The sequence below is a fragment of the Branchiostoma belcheri genome, unplaced genomic scaffold (genome assembly GCF_001625305.1).
Source record: "Branchiostoma belcheri isolate BF01 breed outbred unplaced genomic scaffold, Haploidv18h27 scaffold64, whole genome shotgun sequence".
Lineage (NCBI taxonomy): Eukaryota > Metazoa > Chordata > Leptocardii > Amphioxiformes > Branchiostomatidae > Branchiostoma > Branchiostoma belcheri.
Window position 1 is genome coordinate 1,558,020 of NW_017804287.1, and position 21,662 is coordinate 1,579,681.

The window sequence follows — 21,662 nt, forward strand, 5'->3', positions numbered from 1 at the left end:
AAAGGAGAGGCATTGTGTATCGGCAAGTATTTACCCAAACTGTTGACTTTCCACTTGCCTGAGCTGACAGGACGGCGTGAGAGAACAGACAAGCGTGTAGCAAAGTCCGTCCCTGGTTGTTTGTGACTTTTTGTTGTGTTTTGTCTCTAGGTACAACCCGTACTGACGTGTGTCGACAGAATTTGGCATACAGATGTTTCAACTATATTAAATGGTCTATGTTTACATGAAACATTGTGTCGCGACCAATTTTGTATTACTGTTAAAATATTTTATCTATAGTATGCTGCTGTCTTTAGCTATTAAATAACTAAAATAATTCTATCTCACACATGAGCTGTGATATATAAGTTGACTTTATTTTTTATCTCATCGACGATATACTCTAACTATAAGTAGTATAGACTGTGTGATTTGTAAAAGCCTAATCAGCCCACAATATGTGACACAGTAACATGAATATGTGTTTTAAACCGCAAATTGTTTTGGCCTTTTTTGCATTATTTGGATTATATCAACAATGAAGAAACTAGGTTATCGCAAAGTGTGAAATGTACTACAGGTTGGTTTCATCATACGCGTGTGTACGTGTAAAGTGATATACACGTGTGCAGCTATGGTTTCTTTAATGTATTTTAAGTATAGTTTGCATGTGTTCACACGATTTCTACATGTATATCTAGGCTCTGTGTTACAGTACCGTTTGCAATACGTGAAGTTTGGACCAAACAAGCGGCTGCTTGCCTCCGTGGTTTGTAAGGCCAGTGTTATGTTACGGAAGTAATCGGCCGGCGGAGTGTTTGCAGGGTAATATTTGACTACCGGTCCGTGCAAAAAAAAAATAAGTGATATATACCACATACAGTCAGCGATAATGGACTGATCCATTCAGAACGATAAGGGGTGGGCCAGCAAGAATTTTTAAAATGCCACACGGTTTGATAAGAAAAAATGGGAAAAAAAGCATAATATTATTACTTTCGAGTTGGTTTTATTTTGCTGTCTTCTTAACGCAAAAATGTGAAATCGCCAATACGTGCTTTTCATTTCTTTTATGTTAGAACTATTTCAACCTTGAACTTCAAATGCCGTGACCACCCCCCCCCCTCCCTAGCGCAAAATAAAACCACCACGAAAGTAAATCCATTCACACAAAAATGCAAGGGGCAACCGGTCTGAAGAACACAACACATACTAACCTTCATCCTTGCTTCTTGGTCTAAATCTATGCTGCTCGATTTTTAGCTAGTGCTTGTACGTCCTTCACTGTGATTACTATTAGAGGTCCCTCAAATGAGTTATCTATCTCTGCAATCGGCTATTTAATACCTCTTACTTGCTGCTAAGTCACTCCTAGATCCCGGCAATGGTGTATGAGATTTGGGGTGCATATGCTTCCCAACCATTGAGTGTCCCATAATAAAGATAAGTACGAAAATGAACTACTAACTAAATGAATAAGCGCGACAGCAAGAATAACGGGATGCATTGTCCTTTTTTTTATTTTTCCCCTGGCATCTTCTTTTTTTAATTTTAAAGAAGTAGAATTAGATGTACATGCTTCAAATTCTGGAAATTCATTTTCTTTTCTGTTGTATTACAGCATTGTGTCAAGGACGTTGCGGATTGTTCTTTCCCTAAATGTACAGGGACGCCCAACAACAGTAGTTCTATTGTTCCTTATTTGTTGGATGAGTGTCATTTATCATCATGCATACACACATACTATATCCAAGTGATAATGGTTTGTCATGAAATGTATTATACTAACTCGTTGCCTGATACATTAACAGTTTGTAATAACTGTGATCGGGGAATAATATTGCCGTATTTGACAACACGGGTAATGAAGGTTGTTTTTTTCAGAGATACATGTATAGCGCATCCTTTCGTTTCAAAATACCACCGCGTTGCTTCGTTCAAAACGAAGTCTTCAAGCAAGTTTAATTAAGTACATTTAGCCACAGTAGCAAGTACACTTTACAGCTTCGCCGTAAGATTGACGTACGATTTTGATGTCGTAGAATTTCAAGCAGGCTGTGACAAAACGAATTACCGACAAGAATCGATCTAAGCCAACCCGGTTTTCAACCAGCGGCTGAATTTTACGACAAATCCACGACTACTCTAAAGAATTAATGCCTTTGTTTCTGATCGTACGACGTTCTTACGACGAATGTGAATCCCAGTCCTTGACGATTTTGTACGATGCACGACTTAATCCGAAGAATTCATTTGTTTGCGTTCGTACGACGATTTTACGACGGATATGTAAGAGTGACCCCACCCCCCTTCCCCGTCGTGTAGTATGATACGCCCCAGTCTACACTACCAGATCTGAACTTTGACACAGTCTCCCAGGTGCGCAGCCCGCCGCATTCCTGTGTGTCATTAATCACGCTCCTGCCCTGCCCTGAGATGTAACCTCTCCTGTAAGCCTCTGTCACACAGCCTCCCGAACACTGCCCAACTCTCCCCCCAACGATGGTTGGGAGTAGGTCGGGAACAAGGTCGGCTGTGCTTAGCTGGTTTTTGGCGAGGTTGGATACAGTGTGTTCGAATATTGGGTGTAGACGGGAAATTCAGCCGTGGTTGGCCGGTTTTCTGGAGTAGGTCAGTTCGGGGCGTGTTCGGGGGTCAAATTTGACTAAAATCCGCAGCCTAAATCTGGTCAGACTGTTCCTGAGCGTCAGCCAACGTTGAACGGTTGGTTGTTGGTGACAAGGTTTCAGCTGAGGTCTGGACCGCCTTTCTCACACCGACCCCTAATGACGTCACTGTTTACTTTCAACCTCCACACCTGAAAATAAAAACGCTGAGTAATACACGAAATTTACCGGTAGAGCGCGTTGCTCTAACAGGAATGATTTGAAGTGAATCACCAACTTCCAGATGGTATAGTATTTGTACCATTACACACTGGGTCCTTTCCGTACTCTTTACCGAAAGGTGTGGTGGGTTCTTCAACGTGCGTGGGGAGTGGTTCTCTCCAAACACAAGACCTCCATTTAACGTCCTATCCGAGGAACGTCCTATCCAAAGCTAGGTACTCATTTTCACCTGAGTGAAGTGAGGAAAGTTGTGTTAAGTGCCAATGGCACACGGTGGCATGGCAGGATTCGAACTCGGGACCCCATGGTTCTGAGACGAACACTCTGCCGGTACGCTACACGACCCCACATGTTACACATATTGAATGTCGCCTGGCTCCCTATTCAGTTTTAAGAACTGTCACTTTTTCGTGATTTAATTCACAAAACCCATGTTTTCCTTTCATGATCGACAAGTATCATGTTATTTTATAGTACAACTCTGCCTAATATATGCTTTAACGACAAAAAACAATATGTAAGATTTCTGACACAAAAGACGCTACGCACAGGCGTTTCGCCGTACTCAATAAAAGTTTCACAAATTTGCGCACAGCTTTACAGGACGTCTCTCGAAATTTCGATTTCGTGCCCCGCATATATGGGTCTCTCTTTATATATATGAAGTATTGGTTAATACAGACAGGTTGTGCTTAATGTATCGCTAATGTCCAATTATTGATTAAACTTTTGTGGCTGTTATTGATAGATACATAATCGCATTCCGTATCTTGTGATCATTCCGCATCTTGTGTGTACATAGCAAGCATCATTTGTAATATTTGGGAAATCATAATCTGTGTTTACCTTGCCTAAAACTATATTTTAGTTAGAGAGAGCTACAACCTTATTATCCAGTTTTGCCTTATGTTTTGGTGAAGGGAAGCCTTTGATTGTGTCGTACTGTTTACAGTTTCATACTTTGTAGCAGACCGGTCCGTTCGCACGGAGATACATACGTCCAGTTTACATCATGGGGCTTTCAAACAGCCTACAACACGTCCCATAGTCATGACAGATGGCTCTAAACTATGCGCTGTTGACGTAAAGTTTGGACATGCTGGTGTGTAGTGAGGTGCCAGTCATGTGGTCTGTACGTACAGGCTTATCTCAGGGGTCATTCGTTCGTCTATGAAACAGCAGGCCTGATCCATCCGGGCCATTCTGTCTACAGGAGCCGTAACGTCGAGCTGGGCTCTACAGGGTGTGCCGTTTGGTCGTTATTGGACGTTTGAACGTCAGTCGTAGGTAAGGGGTAGGTCACATACATTTGTCGCACGATCGTCGTACGATTACAAAATATTCTTGGGATAGTCGAGCATTTGTCGTTTACAAGAACTGTTACGTTAAACTGATTTCTACCAGGTGCACCGATTTGTTCTAGTCGTCATCGGACGCTGGAACGTCGGTTTCAGGTAAGGACCCGGTCGCATTGGTCGTAACATAGCAAACTGAGGACATTCTCGGGATAGTCATGCATCTGCCGTACACGACACTAACACATTGCTGCCGTACAACGGCTGATTCTGTCACAACATGAATGAGAATTCTACGATATTAAAATCGCACGACGACCTACGACGAATGTGACGGTGCCTTAAGTATGCGTCAGACTATTCCGCACTGTGAAATATAAGAATATAGTCGACTATATTTGTACCTACAAAACTACGGAAAAGTGTGTTTAGACACTGGGCATTTTCTGAAACAGAGGTTTCTGTGGGATACTTACGTTATGTTTTTATAAGGAAGGACCGCATATCTTCGGCTTCTTTTCAATACCGTTTCCTTCTTTATGGTAAAGATTGGCATCCCCATCACAGTAGAATCTAATATCAGCATGGTCATTATAAGGTACTCTGGGAGCTCTTTTTAGTATGCTGGTACATTGTACTTGTTTATTCATTACAATGCAATTTACCTCTTGTTATATTGAAGAACGCCTTGGGTTAGCTTTGAAACTTTCTTGAAGGATTAGTTTACCTATCATTCAAGGCAAAAGTATTGTTTCTTAAAGCGGGATCAACGTTAGAAATTATAACATTCGCAAACATGTTTATCCTCCTTGGATTCAGAAAGTGCACGAAGAATTCTATCCGCCGTAGTTTGTCTGCCGTGCGCGTGTTAACATGAGAGTATTGGGCGGGATTTCCGATAAATGACAAGTGTCGGTCCGGTAGGGCCAGAGATAAAGTTGCCCCACGCGGCCCCGCGCGCCCGTCGCAACCTTACGGTCCTGCAGGCGAGAAAATCCGCTAGGGGGCGTCTTCACTGTCCTATAAAGTATATTCCTGTTACGCACATCCATGCTCTAACGTAAACTTTGTATATAAAGGATGTGTGATAACAATCGAAAGCTTTACATATAAAATTATTAACGTGAAAGAGGAACCCTTTAGTCTAGTGTTACGGTAAACCAGTTGCTGCACGATCGGGGGCGAACACACACACACTGCCGCCCGCCCGGGTTTGTTTGCCCGCCGCTTGTTGACACCCGCGCACGTATACGGGTTCTAAAGGTCGTCCCCGAACGCTAAGCCTTTTGTTAGCGAGTAAACGGCCGCTTGCAAATAAGAACTGCCCGGCTAGCCATGTTCCCGTCTTACAGCTGAGGTGCACTGCTGCCGGTAGGTTCACCGTGGAATCTGCCTGTATTCTCTGGCATTGGATGAGCGTCTGTTGCCGGTAGGTTGACTGCAGTGTCCCGGTCTCCCATACACACCACGTGCTGAGAACACTTGACAGGTGAGTGCTTGAGTCCAAATCACGCATAAAACATGTCAACATGTATGTCTGTTTTCCTTTTGATATGATATACCCTACATATAGAATTCTTTTCCGTTGGGCCCACAAGAACATTTTCTTTCCTTCCTCTTTTCCAAACTCTTAAAAAAGATTATTTTTATTATGTAGATCCTCAAGTAACTGGCATTGCATTTTTGTAATATATATTTTCGGACAATATCAATCCATATTTGCCCTTCTTTTCTTGATAATACCGCAATAATTTTCGGCTATGATAGTTCCGTATTCTTAATATGCACATAAAGCCTACCGTATATTGAGACTCAAAAGGCCAATTTTCGAAGAGGCAAGTAGTGTACAAAAGTGTTTCTTCCATGTTTACCTTCGACACGTAGAAGACCACACAGCTGTCACTTGTATCTATTCAATGACAGTCACTCAATATAAAGCTTACTTAGTGCTTTCGTTAACAGAAATTAGAAGATATTTTGTAGCTTTATGAGGCCATGTAGATGGTTGTTGTTTTAATGGTACTTCACACACCGGGACTTTGAACACCTCCAAACGGCCCACTAAAAGGGACGACGTTGTTAAAGATGTTTATATAGTAATTACAACACCGCAATGACCCTTTCCAGAGCGTAAGAGATGCTAAAAGTATCGCCATAAACTGATTAAGACGTTAAAGGAATATATGATTTCTGTACTTGCGTATGTAGCAGGAGATGTAACGTTGAACAGGTGTAGAAACAAATAAACACAGCACTATAGCTTGTATACTGGTATATACCGTGCAATTTACATCTTAATGTTTGCAACAGATTGTTATTTTTGCACCTATAGGCTGTGGTGATGTGTTGCCACAATTCACGGGCATACAGTGCGACATTAGAGGTGGTTTAGCGTCAGTGTTGTAGCTCTTAAGGCTGGCCGACGTTACTTTCCACCGTTGAGTGCCGAGATACGACCCTAACCCGCGTTTCCAACCACCAGGCGTTGTGCTAAAGAGCCATGATGGCGGCGTAGCACCCACACAATACAGTTCCGTAGATGGACCACACACACATGGACATTCCCAACTTAACAGTCACCAAAACTCTCCCCATGACCCTTGGTTAACCCTGTGAAAGTTTTCCCCCCGCTAAAGCATCTGTCTTTATGTTAAAACATCTCTAACCGGCGTGCCTGGATACCGTTAAGTAGCGTTCCCGCCCTTGCATACATTTTAATTGAATTGATAACAGACATCAGTTGGTGAGCGACAGCTCCGCCTAAATATAGGAAGTCCCGGAGAAGTCTGGTTGATAAGGGCAGAATTGTTTTCCTGATCGACTAAGTGGAGAAGGAGATAGAGCACAGATACAAAAGTGTACACTCGCCTGTTGGCGACCAACTTTGGCGCATTCCATACCAACTTGTCACTCATTTTGCCATACACTGAATATATGCAAATATTAGTCCTGAACGATCAGTCATCTGAAGTGGAACCTTATCGTTGAAGGTTTTGATACTGATCTTGCAAAAGTTGGCCGTTTTTGTGACTATTGTGGGGCTGGACCTTTTTAACTTGGCAAGTTTGGGAAAATAAGACCACTAAGAGTCGGCTGTGCAATCTACGTGTTTGTATAAATATACCGAAAACTATTCACTAAATTCTGTTCGAATACCATGAATGCACTCAATGTTGTAAACAACATATATTGAATGATTTCAGAAACCAAGGGCTTGATATATAAACATGTAAGTTATAGGTACATATTCTAATGAGATAGGATCCTAATCTACTACTTTGTCTAAATATGCGCATTTCAACCAATAAAAAAATCAGATCGAATGCCATGAATGTAATGTTGTAAAAAGGGGAGATATTGAATGATTTCGTAAGTCAAGGCCTTGCTACATAAACACCGTACCGTTATCATTTTTTCATTCACTGATTATAATATTGACATGTGTAATACGTGTAATATTTTCCAGTTATGTTTTAGTAAAACTAGTTTGTCTTAGAAGAACTAAATAGAACTTGTTTACAAAAGGACTAGAACACAATGTTTATCACTAAGATACTTGTTAAACAGGTTGCTATAGTCCTAAGATACCAGCGCCTATTGTCCCTCATAGGGACACAACGGGTAAGAGGATGCAGGTCATTGGATGTTACTAAGGATTGTTGTGGTCCTTTGTCCTATCATGAGCTGTGCTAGATAATCTGATAAATTGCTAAAACATCTACCATGACAATATCTACTTGTATAGTGTAAGAAAACATTGTACGTGAATAAACCATATAAAATACGAATGCTGAATTTCATGATAGAATGCTGACTAAGTCCACTCAAAATACTCCAGTATGCCTTACCATATACCCTCTTCTGTTTTATACGTTTCTAAAATAATATAAACTAATCAAGTAGCGTACATGAAAAGATCTATAACCTAAATGTGGTGACTGACACTGCATATGTGCGTTATTTTATTACACATAGCTAATCTTTTTTGAAAATCCCACGATTGCTTTTGTAGAGTAAAAACCTTTTGACGTTTCAAGCCACCTTTCAGTGCTACAAACTTCTACACAACAAACCTTGTATTGAAACCTTGAACAAACGATTGCATGTTCCCCGTCAGGGTGTTACCTTTTACACCATTTAATTGACCGCAAAGCGTTAACACACTGTACCAAGCTTCCGGACCCGGACAATGGCTGACCGCTCGGTGACCCCTATGTCCTCTCGGTGACCATCCGAAACCATACAGGAGCGGCTGTATATTCTTTTCACAGCTCCTAAAATCATTAACGTGCAATAACCGCAAAAATTTAGGGCTGAGTTCATAAAAGTTCAGTGGACATGTCATGCCATGTTATTTTTAGACCCTAATACAAAGAATATAGGATATTGTATCTATTAACTAATTCGACAAGTGTATATATGCGAGCTTGCCAAAACTTCAAAAGCACTTCGGACAACCTCTGGCATTTCTTCACAACAAAGTGTTTATGTAAGAATAGCCGCATAAATATCCTCTAATGTTCTAATGTTTTAAATCTAAAAAATGTATATTTTGTTGCATTTTTTTCAGTTGCTATATTTGTATAATTTTATTTTCATTCACTCAAGAACGAATAGGATATATGCCTAATTGAGATCTAAATGAAACTAAAAGAAACCATGTTATCAAATTTGAATACTTTTACATTTTGGAATGAGCTTTGCTAAAAAATAAATGAAAAAAAAACAACATTAATAGGATTTTATGTTCATGGAGATTTTAACTTTATACATTAAGTTAGGCATACATCAATTTAGTCCTAAACACAAAAGGCTTTTTTTTTTCAAGAATATATTGGAAGTAACATATGAAAAACAGAGTTTTGTCCATTCAGCCTCCACGCACCAGGAAGACCACAGTGATCATATGGGTAATTGAAAAGTAATGTAATCTGTACATTTCACCTTACCCCCGTTACCTGTGGTCATTTACCGTACGAAGTAGTTAGTAAAGCTGAACAATAAACACCAATTACTTTTATTACTATGATATTAGTACTATTCTTCTTTAAGGTATAAATACGATATACGCAAGCAAAGTAAAAACCATGGAGGTAGAAACGAAACACACTTTTGACACGCGACAATTGCAAAGACACAACGTTAATGATTCTCCTTATCAACACTGCAATATATTTCCTCTATCTTATTGTCTCACCCTACTGATAACCACCTGTTTTCTTTATTACCCATTTGACACAACTGAAGTAGGGTCATAAATATTTCAAAGAGTGTCCAAATATATCTGTAATGATTGTCTATTCCACGGCAATCATTGTTGACGGCTGGTGCCCAGTGTTTTATCCAGAACCGTGCTCTATCCAAAACCATGCACGGTTCTGGATAGCCCATGTGCACCCAGAACCGTGTCTAGAGCAAATCTATGTTCTTAGATGCGCGGAGACTCCCCCCCCCCTTTTTTTTAACTGGGGCAGAACAAAATAAAAAAAGAAGAAAGACTAGACAGAAGAGACAATAGTTTTCCTAACTATTTTCTTCTCTCTTTTTTTTTTTGGTAACTTTTCGACGATACTAAGACTTTGACAAAGGAAAGAAGGCAGAAAACAGATGATGCGTTACCACGACAGGTGACTGTCCAAGTGCTATCCAGAACCGTGCCTGATCTTAACCCTTACCCATTCAGACACAGAACTAGATAGGCACGGTTCCTGCCACTCGTGTGTGTGGTAACAGACCTGTGAACCGTCCCAGGTAGTCAAACAACTTTTGTTTACCGCATGTTTACCTGTCGACTGCTCGGGAAACAATGGCTTCAAATAAACCGTCACCTAATGTACCGCCCAGACATTATGATACTCATTGCTTTTTAACAGGATGTGAATAATGTGTATTCCTTTTGATTGAAAGAGTGGGGTCAAGACCCGATCACTATCGACGCCGCGATGACTTCATCGCCTTGTTGACCAATCACACTTCAGTATTCTAATTTGTTTTTCTTTACCCGGGCCTGAAATCAACATGCCGACCTCTGGGTCTCCATAAAAGATCAGTGGACTAATCCGCTGTAGGCGCACTAGCTGTAGTGATTACATTGTAAACGGGGCTTGTGGTGAAACAACGGTTTTAGCCTCTGCAAGGTACTCAAACGATTTTTCAAGAAGGCTTTGCATATATACATTGCTACTTTGCATAACATTCATTGCTGTGGTATCTTAAACTATCCTTTTTGTTTAGTGTGTATGTGTGTGTGTGCACTATTCTGTTTTGCAAGATATTATATATGAACACTTAATTTTTTACTATTTTACTACCGGCGAAAGTTTATTTTCTTATTTCAGCGTTGTATTATTGTCTAAAATGGTCTAAGAATAATCTGCTTTGACTTAACCCGGCTTACCAACTGTCTCTGCTTACCAACACTGGCCACTGGTTTTGGTTAGGCATTTCTTTTAGATCTGTACAGAGACTAGTTATGTACGTCGTACGATCGGAAACTGGTGAACATTCTTTGGATAATCGTACACGTGTCCACAATATCCAGCAGTCGTCATGTCGTCTTGTCGGCGGTTGCTTCAGTTGAAAAAAAAAATCTACAAAATCGTATTACCTACGGCAAATGTGATCAAACCAGTACCTATGAAATTATACTTTTTGGCGCTTTATAGTATTAGAAGAGCATGTTTTTCTTTCTTTTTGCTACAGTTCCCAAGTTAGCGTTCAGCAAAGCTCAGCAGAGACAAGAATCTGACACCCACGCACCCAGCGGACACATATGGCCGTGTGCTTACTCCAACCCCTCGGTTACTCTACCCAGGTGAGTCATAACGACATTATCTGTAGTTATCAGATCCTGGATTATAAACTGTGTGTGTGTGTGTGTGTGCATGGGGGGGGGGGTAGTATGCGAGAAATCCAGAGTTGCATATTTCAGACAATGTGTTCCTTGATTTTTCTTTGCGCTTGAACTTAATTCTCCGATATTTCAAAGAAACGAGCGCTACATTCATGCTTTTAAAATGTGTATAAATACATCAGATATAATACACACAGTTACGCTGCAGTATTTTATTACAGCTTTTATATATATATATATATATTATCGTATACATGTAATGTATGTCGTGTTATACTTTGTTCAAATGTTACGGCCGAATTTTTTTAGTTTAGAATTATACGTATGTCTATATTGAATGGGAATGACTTTGCCAGCAGTCCATATGCTATAATACACTTTATAATACACGAATTTAATTCCATTGATACCGATGTGTATTTTTATTCCCGAGACTTAGGTTTGTATATATGTGGATTTTACTCAACCGATGCCTAGCATTAAACATTGCAGCGCTGAACAGATTTTGCTATACCATACCTGCATTTATACAATGTCGAATACAATGTAAGTTGTATGTATCTTATTATTCCTAATATCAATGAGGTAGATTTTGGCTTTATTATATCAAACGGATACATTTTAACATAGAACGTTAGCTAACCGTTCGGTAACTTGTAAGTATTAAAATATTACAATTATTTATCACATCACAAAACGTCTGGATAGCCCATTCAGCTAGTAGCCGCCGCTTTTCAGCTACTTTTCAAATAGTTAGCAGACGGTAGACATTACCAAAATACCCAAGTAATCTGTAAGGTATTTCATTATGCTATAATCAATGAAAAGATTCTGACTATATTTATCACACGTATATATTTTTGAAATGTAGAACGTTAACTGGCAGCTAGATAACTACACATATAAATAATAACTTGCCAGTGGACGGCAGAGACTACCAAAATATTTCTGGCCAGTAATTTGTAAAGCTGTAACATTTTATTTGTATCGTCCATAGGATAGATTCTGTCTTTAGCCCTTGAACCGTATTTTCGTAAAATGCAAAACGTTAACCATCCGTTGGATAACTTTTGCATATTAAATTAAAACACTGGTGAACAGTGGACGTTACCAGAATGTTCCTCATATCATTCAACACACTTGTAAGCGATCCAACCATAAACCTCCACAGCTGCGCCGTCCTGTGTCCACAGCTAAAATTGTTTGCTGCCCATTTAGCCCATGTTGTGACAACTGGGGGCTTATGTTTGGCCGGTTTAGCAAGCAACCGCCGAAATTTGGGGCTATTTTTCCCGATCTGGGTAGCAACAAATTGACACGTTGCGCTCGAGTTAACATAAACAGGATGGGAACTACATGCCTAGAAATGTACTTTAGTATCGTTGCTGTGTAGAGAGGATGCATAAACACTTACAGCTTTTTAAGATGGGGCGGATAAATTGTGTGGTTTGGTGACTTCCTACCCGGCGGCCCCTTGTACATATAAACTCGTACAGAACCAGATATGGCCCAAACTCAAGCACACAGAATAAGCACCAGTGAACACAGGTCAAGCAAATAATCCTCCTCGATACCCTGTTGCAAAAATAACCAATAGTCGTTCTTTTCTTCAAAATAGAACTATAATGAAATCGTTCAAACCGTTTTATACCGGTGGATTTATTGTTTCTCCATACTTGAGTATATATTGAAGGTTTTGAGTGGATTGAAAACGGTGTAAGTTTCAAGTGATCATTGGTGACCTCGGTGTGACCCCGTGTTGTGGGTACTGGTAAAAATTAATGGCGAAATCAAACCACATTTACAAGAAGAATAAAATTAAACTAAAGTAACAGAATATCTAAGGTGGTATATTTTGCTTTATATGAAGTTTGAAATATACTTTGCAAGCATTCATAAATTACGTATAAAGGAGTAAAATTTGAAAGCTTTTATGCCATAATTTTGCTAATCGCAAGCTAGTTGCAAAATATGTTTGAAATTTTCATGTCATAGAAATTTCAACTTATTGGGGATATTGCTGTCAATAAGATGCATAGGAAGATCCCAAAATCGAGATGACAGAAATTCATAAAAGAAACCATAAAATTCATGTGGTGGTAATTATTCATAATTCGAAACGTACACTACTGTAACTCTTGAAACTTTCGCGTTGTTGGGGTCTATGGTGTCTTGAATTATGTATTACCATAATTATAGTATCCAGAACCATGACTATGTCATTCTATGTCTGAATGGGTTTGGGGTAATCTGTATGAATTCAAGAACGTCGATTTGCCCCAAGCATCATTCGGGATACATGTATACATGTGGACTATCCAGAATCGTGCCTGAGCATGATATGGCTAAAGCACGTAGTATTACAAGAGAGGAAAATTCCCAAATCAACGGTAAAGGAGACATCTCGAAAATAAAACAAGTGCGAAAGTTGCACGTTTTACAGTATGTGAAAACCTACTGGGTAGCTGTATAATTAAGTTATTATCCCTCCAATCACAATTGTCCTGCTGTCTTTTGTTGTGTAATAAGATTACTGAACGATCAACAATCGTGTAAAATAGCGGCGAATAAATTTGACCAACATCTTGTCGAACAAGCCCCCACGCTTGCGAAAATAAACTAATTAAGAAAAGTGGGATTAAACCGGATTAAACACCTCTTATCAGGTATAAGCGCCTAAGAATGTAGCATTTCTGATATCCAGTAGTCTATTTTGCAAATAACTAACTTGATTGATGAAACCAAATGAAGGGCATGTGGATGCATCAGGATGTTTTGTTGAAGCAATATTTCGTTGTTTTGGCACAGGTTCTGGTGGTGTTACGATTTATATGTTTTGACACGAGTTCTATAGTGTTACAATCTTCAAACAGACTCGCACAAAGCTTTCAGTTCAGGAGTCTTCATACTACAACCCAAATGTACCCAGTAAACATATTTGAGAAGCAGCCACACATCTAACACGTATGCAGTGTCCCAAGCGATACCATGAGGCTTGGAGAATTCGGATGTTACCTGGTTGTGTTGTCCTCATAATCGTGCGTAACGACGACCGCATTTTGGGAACCCGTTCCCCGACAGCAGACCGACAGTAAGGTATCCCGTGAGAGTAAACAGGTCATGTCGGGTAGCGGTTGTAAGGGTCAGGCTACATTGGGCAGTAGCCAGTATGGTGTGGTAGGCCGTCGTACGATCTTGATGTCGCCGAATTTTCGACTAATTTGTGACAGAACCATCCGCCGACAAGGATCTAAGATAGAATCTTCTTAGTAAGACGTACAGCTGGATTTTGTACGGCGCATGCACAACCATCCTGAAAATGTATCTGTTTGCTATCGTACGACGATCTTACGACAAATACAAGCGGAGTCTCACCGACCGTCTGTGGAATGAGATTGGCCGATTTGGCTGGCATTTTATATCATAGCTGTAAGAAACATGGCATTTTTGGCATGTACCAATCAAGATTAGATCATCCTTTTCCAAATCCACACAACTCAAGAAACGCACAATATATTTTTATCACCACCATCCTAGTACAATGTGTGGGTACAATATTCTCATGTCGCATGATGCACAGTTTGTATAAGAAAGTTGAATTAGGAAAAAGAATAGAGAGTGGCTAATGCCTTTTAGGAATGTGACAAGTGTTGTTAGTTTCCCCTGGCTATATTTAAAATAAAAAGAATGCTTAGATGTTAATGTATGTGTAAATATCATAGACCGTATTTTCGTTGAAATTAAATACATCATCTGACAGACAACTATTGCAGGCTATAAATTAAATCGTGCAATTTTACGATGGAGCAAATCATTGAATATTTAATATGGGAAAATATATAACAAGAAAAAGCATCCACACGTTTTTCTATCTATTATTTTCTTTTGTCGTGGTTTTCAGAAAAAGTTGCTTTTACTTTACAAATGTATGACATATTTCCAAGTTCATTGTATCTACACCAACAGCAACATTATTTCTATCCAACAATGCAGTACAATAAAATTATATCTTAAGATTTCTGAGGTATAAGAGAACTTTGTCCCGTGGTATTAGTCAGCGATATGTCCGGTGTGTGCTCTGCGGCCCCCGGTCCTAGCAACGGTGCGTACTTTGTCCATCGCCTGACGAGGGTGGAGGTAGGCCGTCTAACACCATGTGAAGACACGCTGACATTCTTTCACCAGTGGTCTAGCCAGTAGTCGTCTTATAGTCTCCACCAAATTCCTTTACAGGCTGAATGAATAGTACAAATCGACCTAAAATTGAATGTAACTGGACAGGGAAGTTAGGTATATTGGACCCGAAGTTCCTCTATTGCCGGCTAACTCTCCTAGCCAGCTATATTCATTTTCAGGCCTATTTCTACTATTCATTCAGCCTGCAAAAGAGTATGATGGAGACTACGTCTACCGTCTTTCTGTCATTTGACGGAATTTCGGCGCTCATGACAAACAGAAAAAAATCAACGTGTGTCCCTAAAATACAGGAAACAGCCTTTGAGAGAGTCAGTAAAATTTCAAAATTATCCTGGGGGGAGCTTTTGCACTCCAACAAAATTTAGTTGACGGGAAAATTCCAGCCTGGGTAGAATACTGCCTTGCACCATTTCTTTCTGTCGTATTTTGTCGTAAGCTACGTATGTTATGACAGAACTGCTATCAATTGCAAGGCTTCACGACATCATTTTCCGTTAAAAAAGACTGTCGGAAGATTGTCTTGGATACGCAAACCTATCGTACTATGGGTGTGCCCAGCCCTAACACGTGTGAACGCAAGGGCAGCAAAAAAGATATGCCTAATCAGTAGGAATCGATGTTGTATCCAAGTGGCTTGTAAATACTTGTGAAATATTTTATCAACTGTTTGTTTTATGCATGTCAATCATACCAAAAATATCGTCACATTGTTCTCGGCGAATAATAGGGGCATTGTCAGTGATCAAAACTGCTTTCCAATGTTTTGCTGCCTTTCTAAAGTAAATTATGGCATTTGTTACACATTTTATTATATTTTGGTTTACTGTAAAAATTATAACATGCATATCATCTTGACCCATGCATGTGCACAGTTATAGATTTCTCCGTTTGAAAATATTTTTCAAAAGAGCCTGCTAAAGGTTAGAATTTATGACACTATGTCCGTTTCCCTTCTCCAACATATCCCAATCGAAAATGCATTTTATTAACGCTTCCGGAACGATTAGGAAAAATGAAATTTTAATTTTTTTTCACCTACAAATAACGGTACTGATTACTCACAACTCTCCTACCGGGTCGTATTGTTTTCAGGCATAATTTTGGCTAATCACTGCACCATTTACTGTAATGGCAATGTCACACTATATAACTTAGGATCTTGTTACATACGCCTTATCATCGTAATTAGATCGCAGACTGAAGATATTCCTGGGATAGCTAACCGTGTGCTCTTAAAAATTCAGCTGTCTTGCCACGGAAAAGGCTGTTGGATCCGTGTCGGCAGTTGGCTCGGTCACAGCCTGCTTTAAAATTCTACAAAAATCGTCCGACGACCAACTAGGAATGTGACCACGCCGCTAACCATATGTGTAGCATTATCAGTTGGGTTCGTTTGGTACATGTATTAGGATTTAGATATTAGGATTCTCTTCGAGATCTTGATGAATAGTATTTCCATTCCTTACGAAGTCGTAAGATTCGTCGTAGATCGTCGCACGATATTGTCATCTTATGTTAATTAGATTTCAAAGAATTTTGTGACAGAATCAACCACAGACAAGCATCAATGGAAGCCTTTCTTTTAAAAACAGCTAATTCGTCTTCGACACTTGCAAAATTAAAAAATAAAATAAAATGCCCTCACTTTGCGTTCGTACGACGATGGTACGATAAATGTGACCAGGATTTGAAAATTAATGTGTAAATGTGATACATTTGCTTGATGTATTCAGCTGAAACCTCCTACCGTTCTAGCATAAGTATAGAAACATTAAGAGTCGCTCGCTTTTGTGTTTCAACATCGCCATCCGGCCCGGAGATGACTTCTCTATACAGCCTCGTCCACCCTTTTCCGAGTGTCCGGAAAGCAGCTTTCAAAAATAGCCGAGATACCGTCGTTAAGAAGTCATTTGTATCACCCCAGGCGACGTTTTTGCGATGGTTGAGCCAATTTCGGGCGGGAATAAACCACATTTAACGACTGGCTAAACACGGGTCAGTGTATTGAATGGGGATTATGTCCACTAGTGGGCAAACGTACTGTACCAGCGCCCCCTATGGTGAAGTGCAGGGACTTTTTTTTCCATTTTTTCTTTGGCTTGTATCGTGATGGTTATTCAGATTACTAATGAAATCTCCGTTGCATATTCCCTTAGTTAATGCAATGTATTTTTTATGAAACTAAAAGCAAGAAAAAATACAAATATAGCAATATTTTAGCATATTCGCGTTGGAGGGAATTTGAATCTGTGGCGTACATGTAACTTCATTTCTCCTACGTATTGCACCAAACAGATCATTCCTAGAACCATTTTTTTATTACAGCATGTATGGTATTTATGTATATTTCTGTGATGTGTATATAGACACAGCTCTACAACCGATAATGACTTTTTCTGACTGCTCTGGATAGCGATATTGGCATTCCCGCTTAACCTATCCAGAGGGTACTTGACTTATCCATCCCATATGTTTTTCAATTTTATGTAACCTCCTACAGGTTTCCATAGTATAGTTTCTACGTTTGCACAAATTGTACAGCGTAACAGATCTTCTACCGGTATACCAATAATGACTCTTAATTTTTTTTCACAATTACTGACGTTTTGGATGTGTTAAATTAGACGTTTCTGAAGCCATACCATACGAATCAAATTGAGCTTTAAGCCAGGATTGTCCAATGCTTTCTTTAATGTACAAATACAACAAAATAATGCCTTAAATACGTGTCAACAGAAGACATGACTAAAATTCAAATGCAAAAATAGTGAAGATGCATTAAACATTTAACTTTACCCTCGAGCTCAACATTCGCGCACTGGCCACGTTCGTCGTAGATTGCCGTGGCCGTACGATATGTTGAGATTTCCAAGCTAGTAGGCTGGGACGTCGACAGAAACGGCCGACAATGATCAGATATGGTCTATATAACAGAACAGGTAAATTTCGTAAGACTAATTTACGAATATCCCACAAATGCTATCAGCTTGCGACCGTACAAAGATCTTATGACGAATGTGACCAGACCGTAATCAACAAAGGAGAAAAGCTTTGGAGGCCAATTGCTTCATATGCATTCTACTATCTACATTTCTAATTAAGACTGGTAATTCAGGGATTTAATTAGACGTTTGCCTACCAAGAGGTAAAAAGATTACTATATGCCCTTCTAATGACAGGAAAGAGAAGGTTGTGACACTTATTCGACAAAATAAAGTAAAAGCAAGGAACGAAACAAATGAGAAATATGCTGGTTTGAAAAAATATTATATATCCTATTTACTTTTTCATTGTCATCATTTAACGCAATAAACTAGATTGACGCTTAAAACACTCGTATAACACAAAACCGTTTCCAAGCAGTGTGTTACATATTCACTCTCAATTTTATTCCCTAGCAATTAGCACTTGTCAACATCATTTGTATTTTGGACATTGATATTCACCATTGCATAATAAGTATGACAGTGGCATTATTTACTTTTAATTTATTGTGATATTTCATTTGTATATATGTATATTTATGAAAAAGATTTTAATGTTAAAATTTCAACTCAGTTGACTGGGTCAGCCATTCTAATTATAGAGATTTAGTCCGCATGCGCGTGTTTGAGAGAGTCCAATATTTTGAATGGCTGGGCATCGGTTGCAGGGCAATTATTTGATTAATTGTGTGACAGGTACGGGCTGTGATAGATTGATTATATTAACCCACTGTGCACCACGCACGTTTTGTGTTTAACAACAGCATGAGAATATGGCTACCGGTACTGTGGTGAAGGCGGGGGCGGATGGGAAGGACGACCACACCCGCAGGCGATTCTCGGACGCCCCGATGCACGACGTCACCGAGTCCGAAGAGGAAGACGAGGAACTCGAGGACGATGACATCGACAACGTGTCCACCTACACCGGGGAGGACGCCGAGTCTCCTCGGAGCGAGATGCTGGCAGAGCCCGCATGCGACATGACCAAACAGCTGCTCGACTTCGCGGAAGCGGTCAACAACGACATCCAGAAATACTTCGGCAGAAAAAAGAACGACCCGGACTCGTGCGACATCTACGAGGATCGCTTCACGTCGGGAAAGTCCGGTCGGGAACTGTACTACGCCGACCTGTTGCGAATCGCTCAGAACGGCGATTCTGCCGACTCCGGCACCGCCAAGTCGAACTCTCAACAGACCCGAAAAGACGGCGGCAGCGACGGGGTCTACAAAAAGGGCGGCACGCTTGGCCCCTTGCAAGACCTCTTCGAATTCGGTCTCAAGAAACACATCGTAGAAAACAAACTCATCAAATCAAGCAAGAAACTGAAACGTCTGAAGCTAGATACACGTCTTGAAGACATCGTGCCAATGCAGAAGAGAAAGCTGCCGGATTCGTTCTTTAAGGAACCGTACGCGAGAGTTTCGGACGGGCGGGTAAGCCTTGTCAACTCCAGCACACCAGACTTTAGCGACCTGTTAGCCACTTGGACCGAAGTCGGTGGAAGTGAGGTAAGCGGGGAGGGGGAGTCGTCCTCCCCGGAGGACATGAGCGTGGACACCGCCGAGAACTCCCCCATCGAACGCCTAGCATAACGGTAGTCGTCATCGTTAGAACAAGTGTGTGCTAAGTACATACAAACGCGGACTAGCGACAAGGATCTAGTAAAATACATTCAAGTGCTTTGTACTTTTTTTTACTATGTCGGACTGTTAGTTGGAGTTATACTAGGTGAACATTATAGAGAGTGTGGACAGTTATAAATTGAATCAATGCACGTCATTGGAAATTACGTACATTTGTGTTGCCGGACCAGTGTCAGTTCTTAGCAGCTGAAACGATATGTCTAAACCAGATGGTCCCCTTACGTTGTTGTTGATAGGTCAGTTCTTAAGTAATTTACAAGCTCTGCCCATTGGTTATCATGCTTTAACATTGAAACTACATCCTATACATTTTGTTTAGAACGTTAGCTACACTTCAACCAAGTAACTTATCATGAACCCAACTGTAAAACTCAGGTTGTTGTTTAGTTTTTAGTTTGTCATTCCTGAAATTTACAACGTTTCTTCTGTATCTAGCCTAGCATATGATTTTCATATCCAGTTATTCCAGAAAGATTAATTTCAACATCTAGTTGTTTAACGTAGAGATACTTTCGCTTCTTGCAATCTGAAATGCGAAAGTATTTTGTATGCTCGGTTGTAACTATATGTAATTATAAGTATAGAATAGACTAACTCAAAGTGTGGTAACGTACAGTAATATGCTTTTGTGCTGTTTCGATGTATCTGGCCGCATGCGGTGCAATGCCATGGAGACATATGTGATCGTGTGCAATCTTTATCCGGCCTATTCTTATTCTTAGTCCATTGTGTAACATAGCCGTGCGGTTTTTTCCTTATGTTCCTTCCAAAGCTAACTAACTGTAGCCAGCTCTTTATCTTTCACTCTTTCTTTGTTTGATGTTTATTTCATTGTGAGAAAAGTTGCTTCAAACTATTTTGTACGGGCATGGTTTTGGAACAAACTAAACAAGCAAATGAATTACAGTTATGCTTATAGTTATGTTTTTTTAGAGTTAATGCGGTTTTTGTGGAAGTTTTTTATGTATTAGATGTTTACCATTCGTTGCCACTCTCAATTTTAATGTGCTTTTAGTTATAAATGAGGTATCAATGAGCCACGGAGCGATGCCAAGTTTTGAGGTAATATTCTCCAATAAATTCTCAGCGATGACATTTTTACACACGTCCTGAGATGACTAAGTGCGGAAGGCAATAAGTTAATTTCCGAGTTTGGCTTTCAACTACGACATTTTATGAGAAATTCTCCCGTTGCCGGTGTAGGTAATTAGAATTGTCATCAACAACTGACTGTGGAATTGGATATAATTAAAGCAATCACATAGGGCAAATAGTGGAGTCGCCACGGATTTGCACACGAGTTATAACCGTACTGGTAAGTTAAATTTTAATATTGTCATTCCCTTTTCGATGCTGTAGGGGCAGAAGGTTGTTAATCCACTGTGTCTAGGACACGGCATTGCAAACTGGAACCCTTCTCTCTCCTTCCACCGCCTTTTACCTCCCCAACCAACGTCAGATAGCCATTTTAATCCTGGGTGGAGTGCTAGTGAGGAAAGTCGTGTGAACTGTCTTTCCCATAAGAACGCAACGTCTAGCAAGGAATGCCAGGAATCGAACCCGTGACCTCTCGATCTCGTGTCTGCTAGCTTAGCCACTCGGCCATTAGACGCCGTAAAATGAGAATTCAAATATTCCAATGAGATGAGAGCAAATTCACTCACTGCCACCACAGTTATGCCCAGATAGGACATGCCTTTGTATGTGTCTGCACTACAAGAGGTTACATGTACGTCTAGTCATTTTAAACTCTTGCATTGGTGATTTAAAATTGTGATCATGACAGAAGTGGAATTTTTACAAAATCATACCTACATTCGACTTGACGGTCGGTCATTGCTCAGTGCATCGAT

At 40.0% G+C, this 21,662-nt stretch overlaps 1 protein-coding gene across 2 annotated transcripts; it reads left to right on the top strand.

Moving 5' to 3' along the window:
* The first annotated feature begins 5,328 nt into the window (after nucleotides 1-5,328).
* Nucleotides 5,329-20,180, top strand: LOC109483390. Of its 2 annotated transcripts, none has more exons than XM_019786395.1 (3): nucleotides 5,329-5,615; nucleotides 10,829-10,940; nucleotides 18,925-20,180. In XM_019786395.1, exons 2-3 carry the CDS (start codon nucleotides 10,899-10,901, stop codon nucleotides 19,756-19,758), a joined length of 876 nt encoding a protein of 291 aa, XP_019641954.1. In that variant the 5' UTR covers nucleotides 5,329-5,615; nucleotides 10,829-10,898; the 3' UTR covers nucleotides 19,759-20,180. The 2 variants fall into 2 exon arrangements, with proteins under 2 accessions (XP_019641954.1, XP_019641955.1); XM_019786396.1 differs by lacking the exon at nucleotides 5,329-5,615 and adding an exon at nucleotides 10,158-10,263.
* Nucleotides 20,181-21,662: the final 1,482 nt, after the last annotated feature.

Coding starts and splice junctions, on each gene's coding strand:
- LOC109483390 (XM_019786395.1), top strand. CDS start 10,899: ATGGCCGTGTGCTTACTCCAACCCCTCGGTTACTCTACCCAG. Junction 10,941..18,924: donor CCCTCGGTTACTCTACCCAG/GTGAGTCATAAC, acceptor GTTTAACAACAG/CATGAGAATATGGCTACCGG.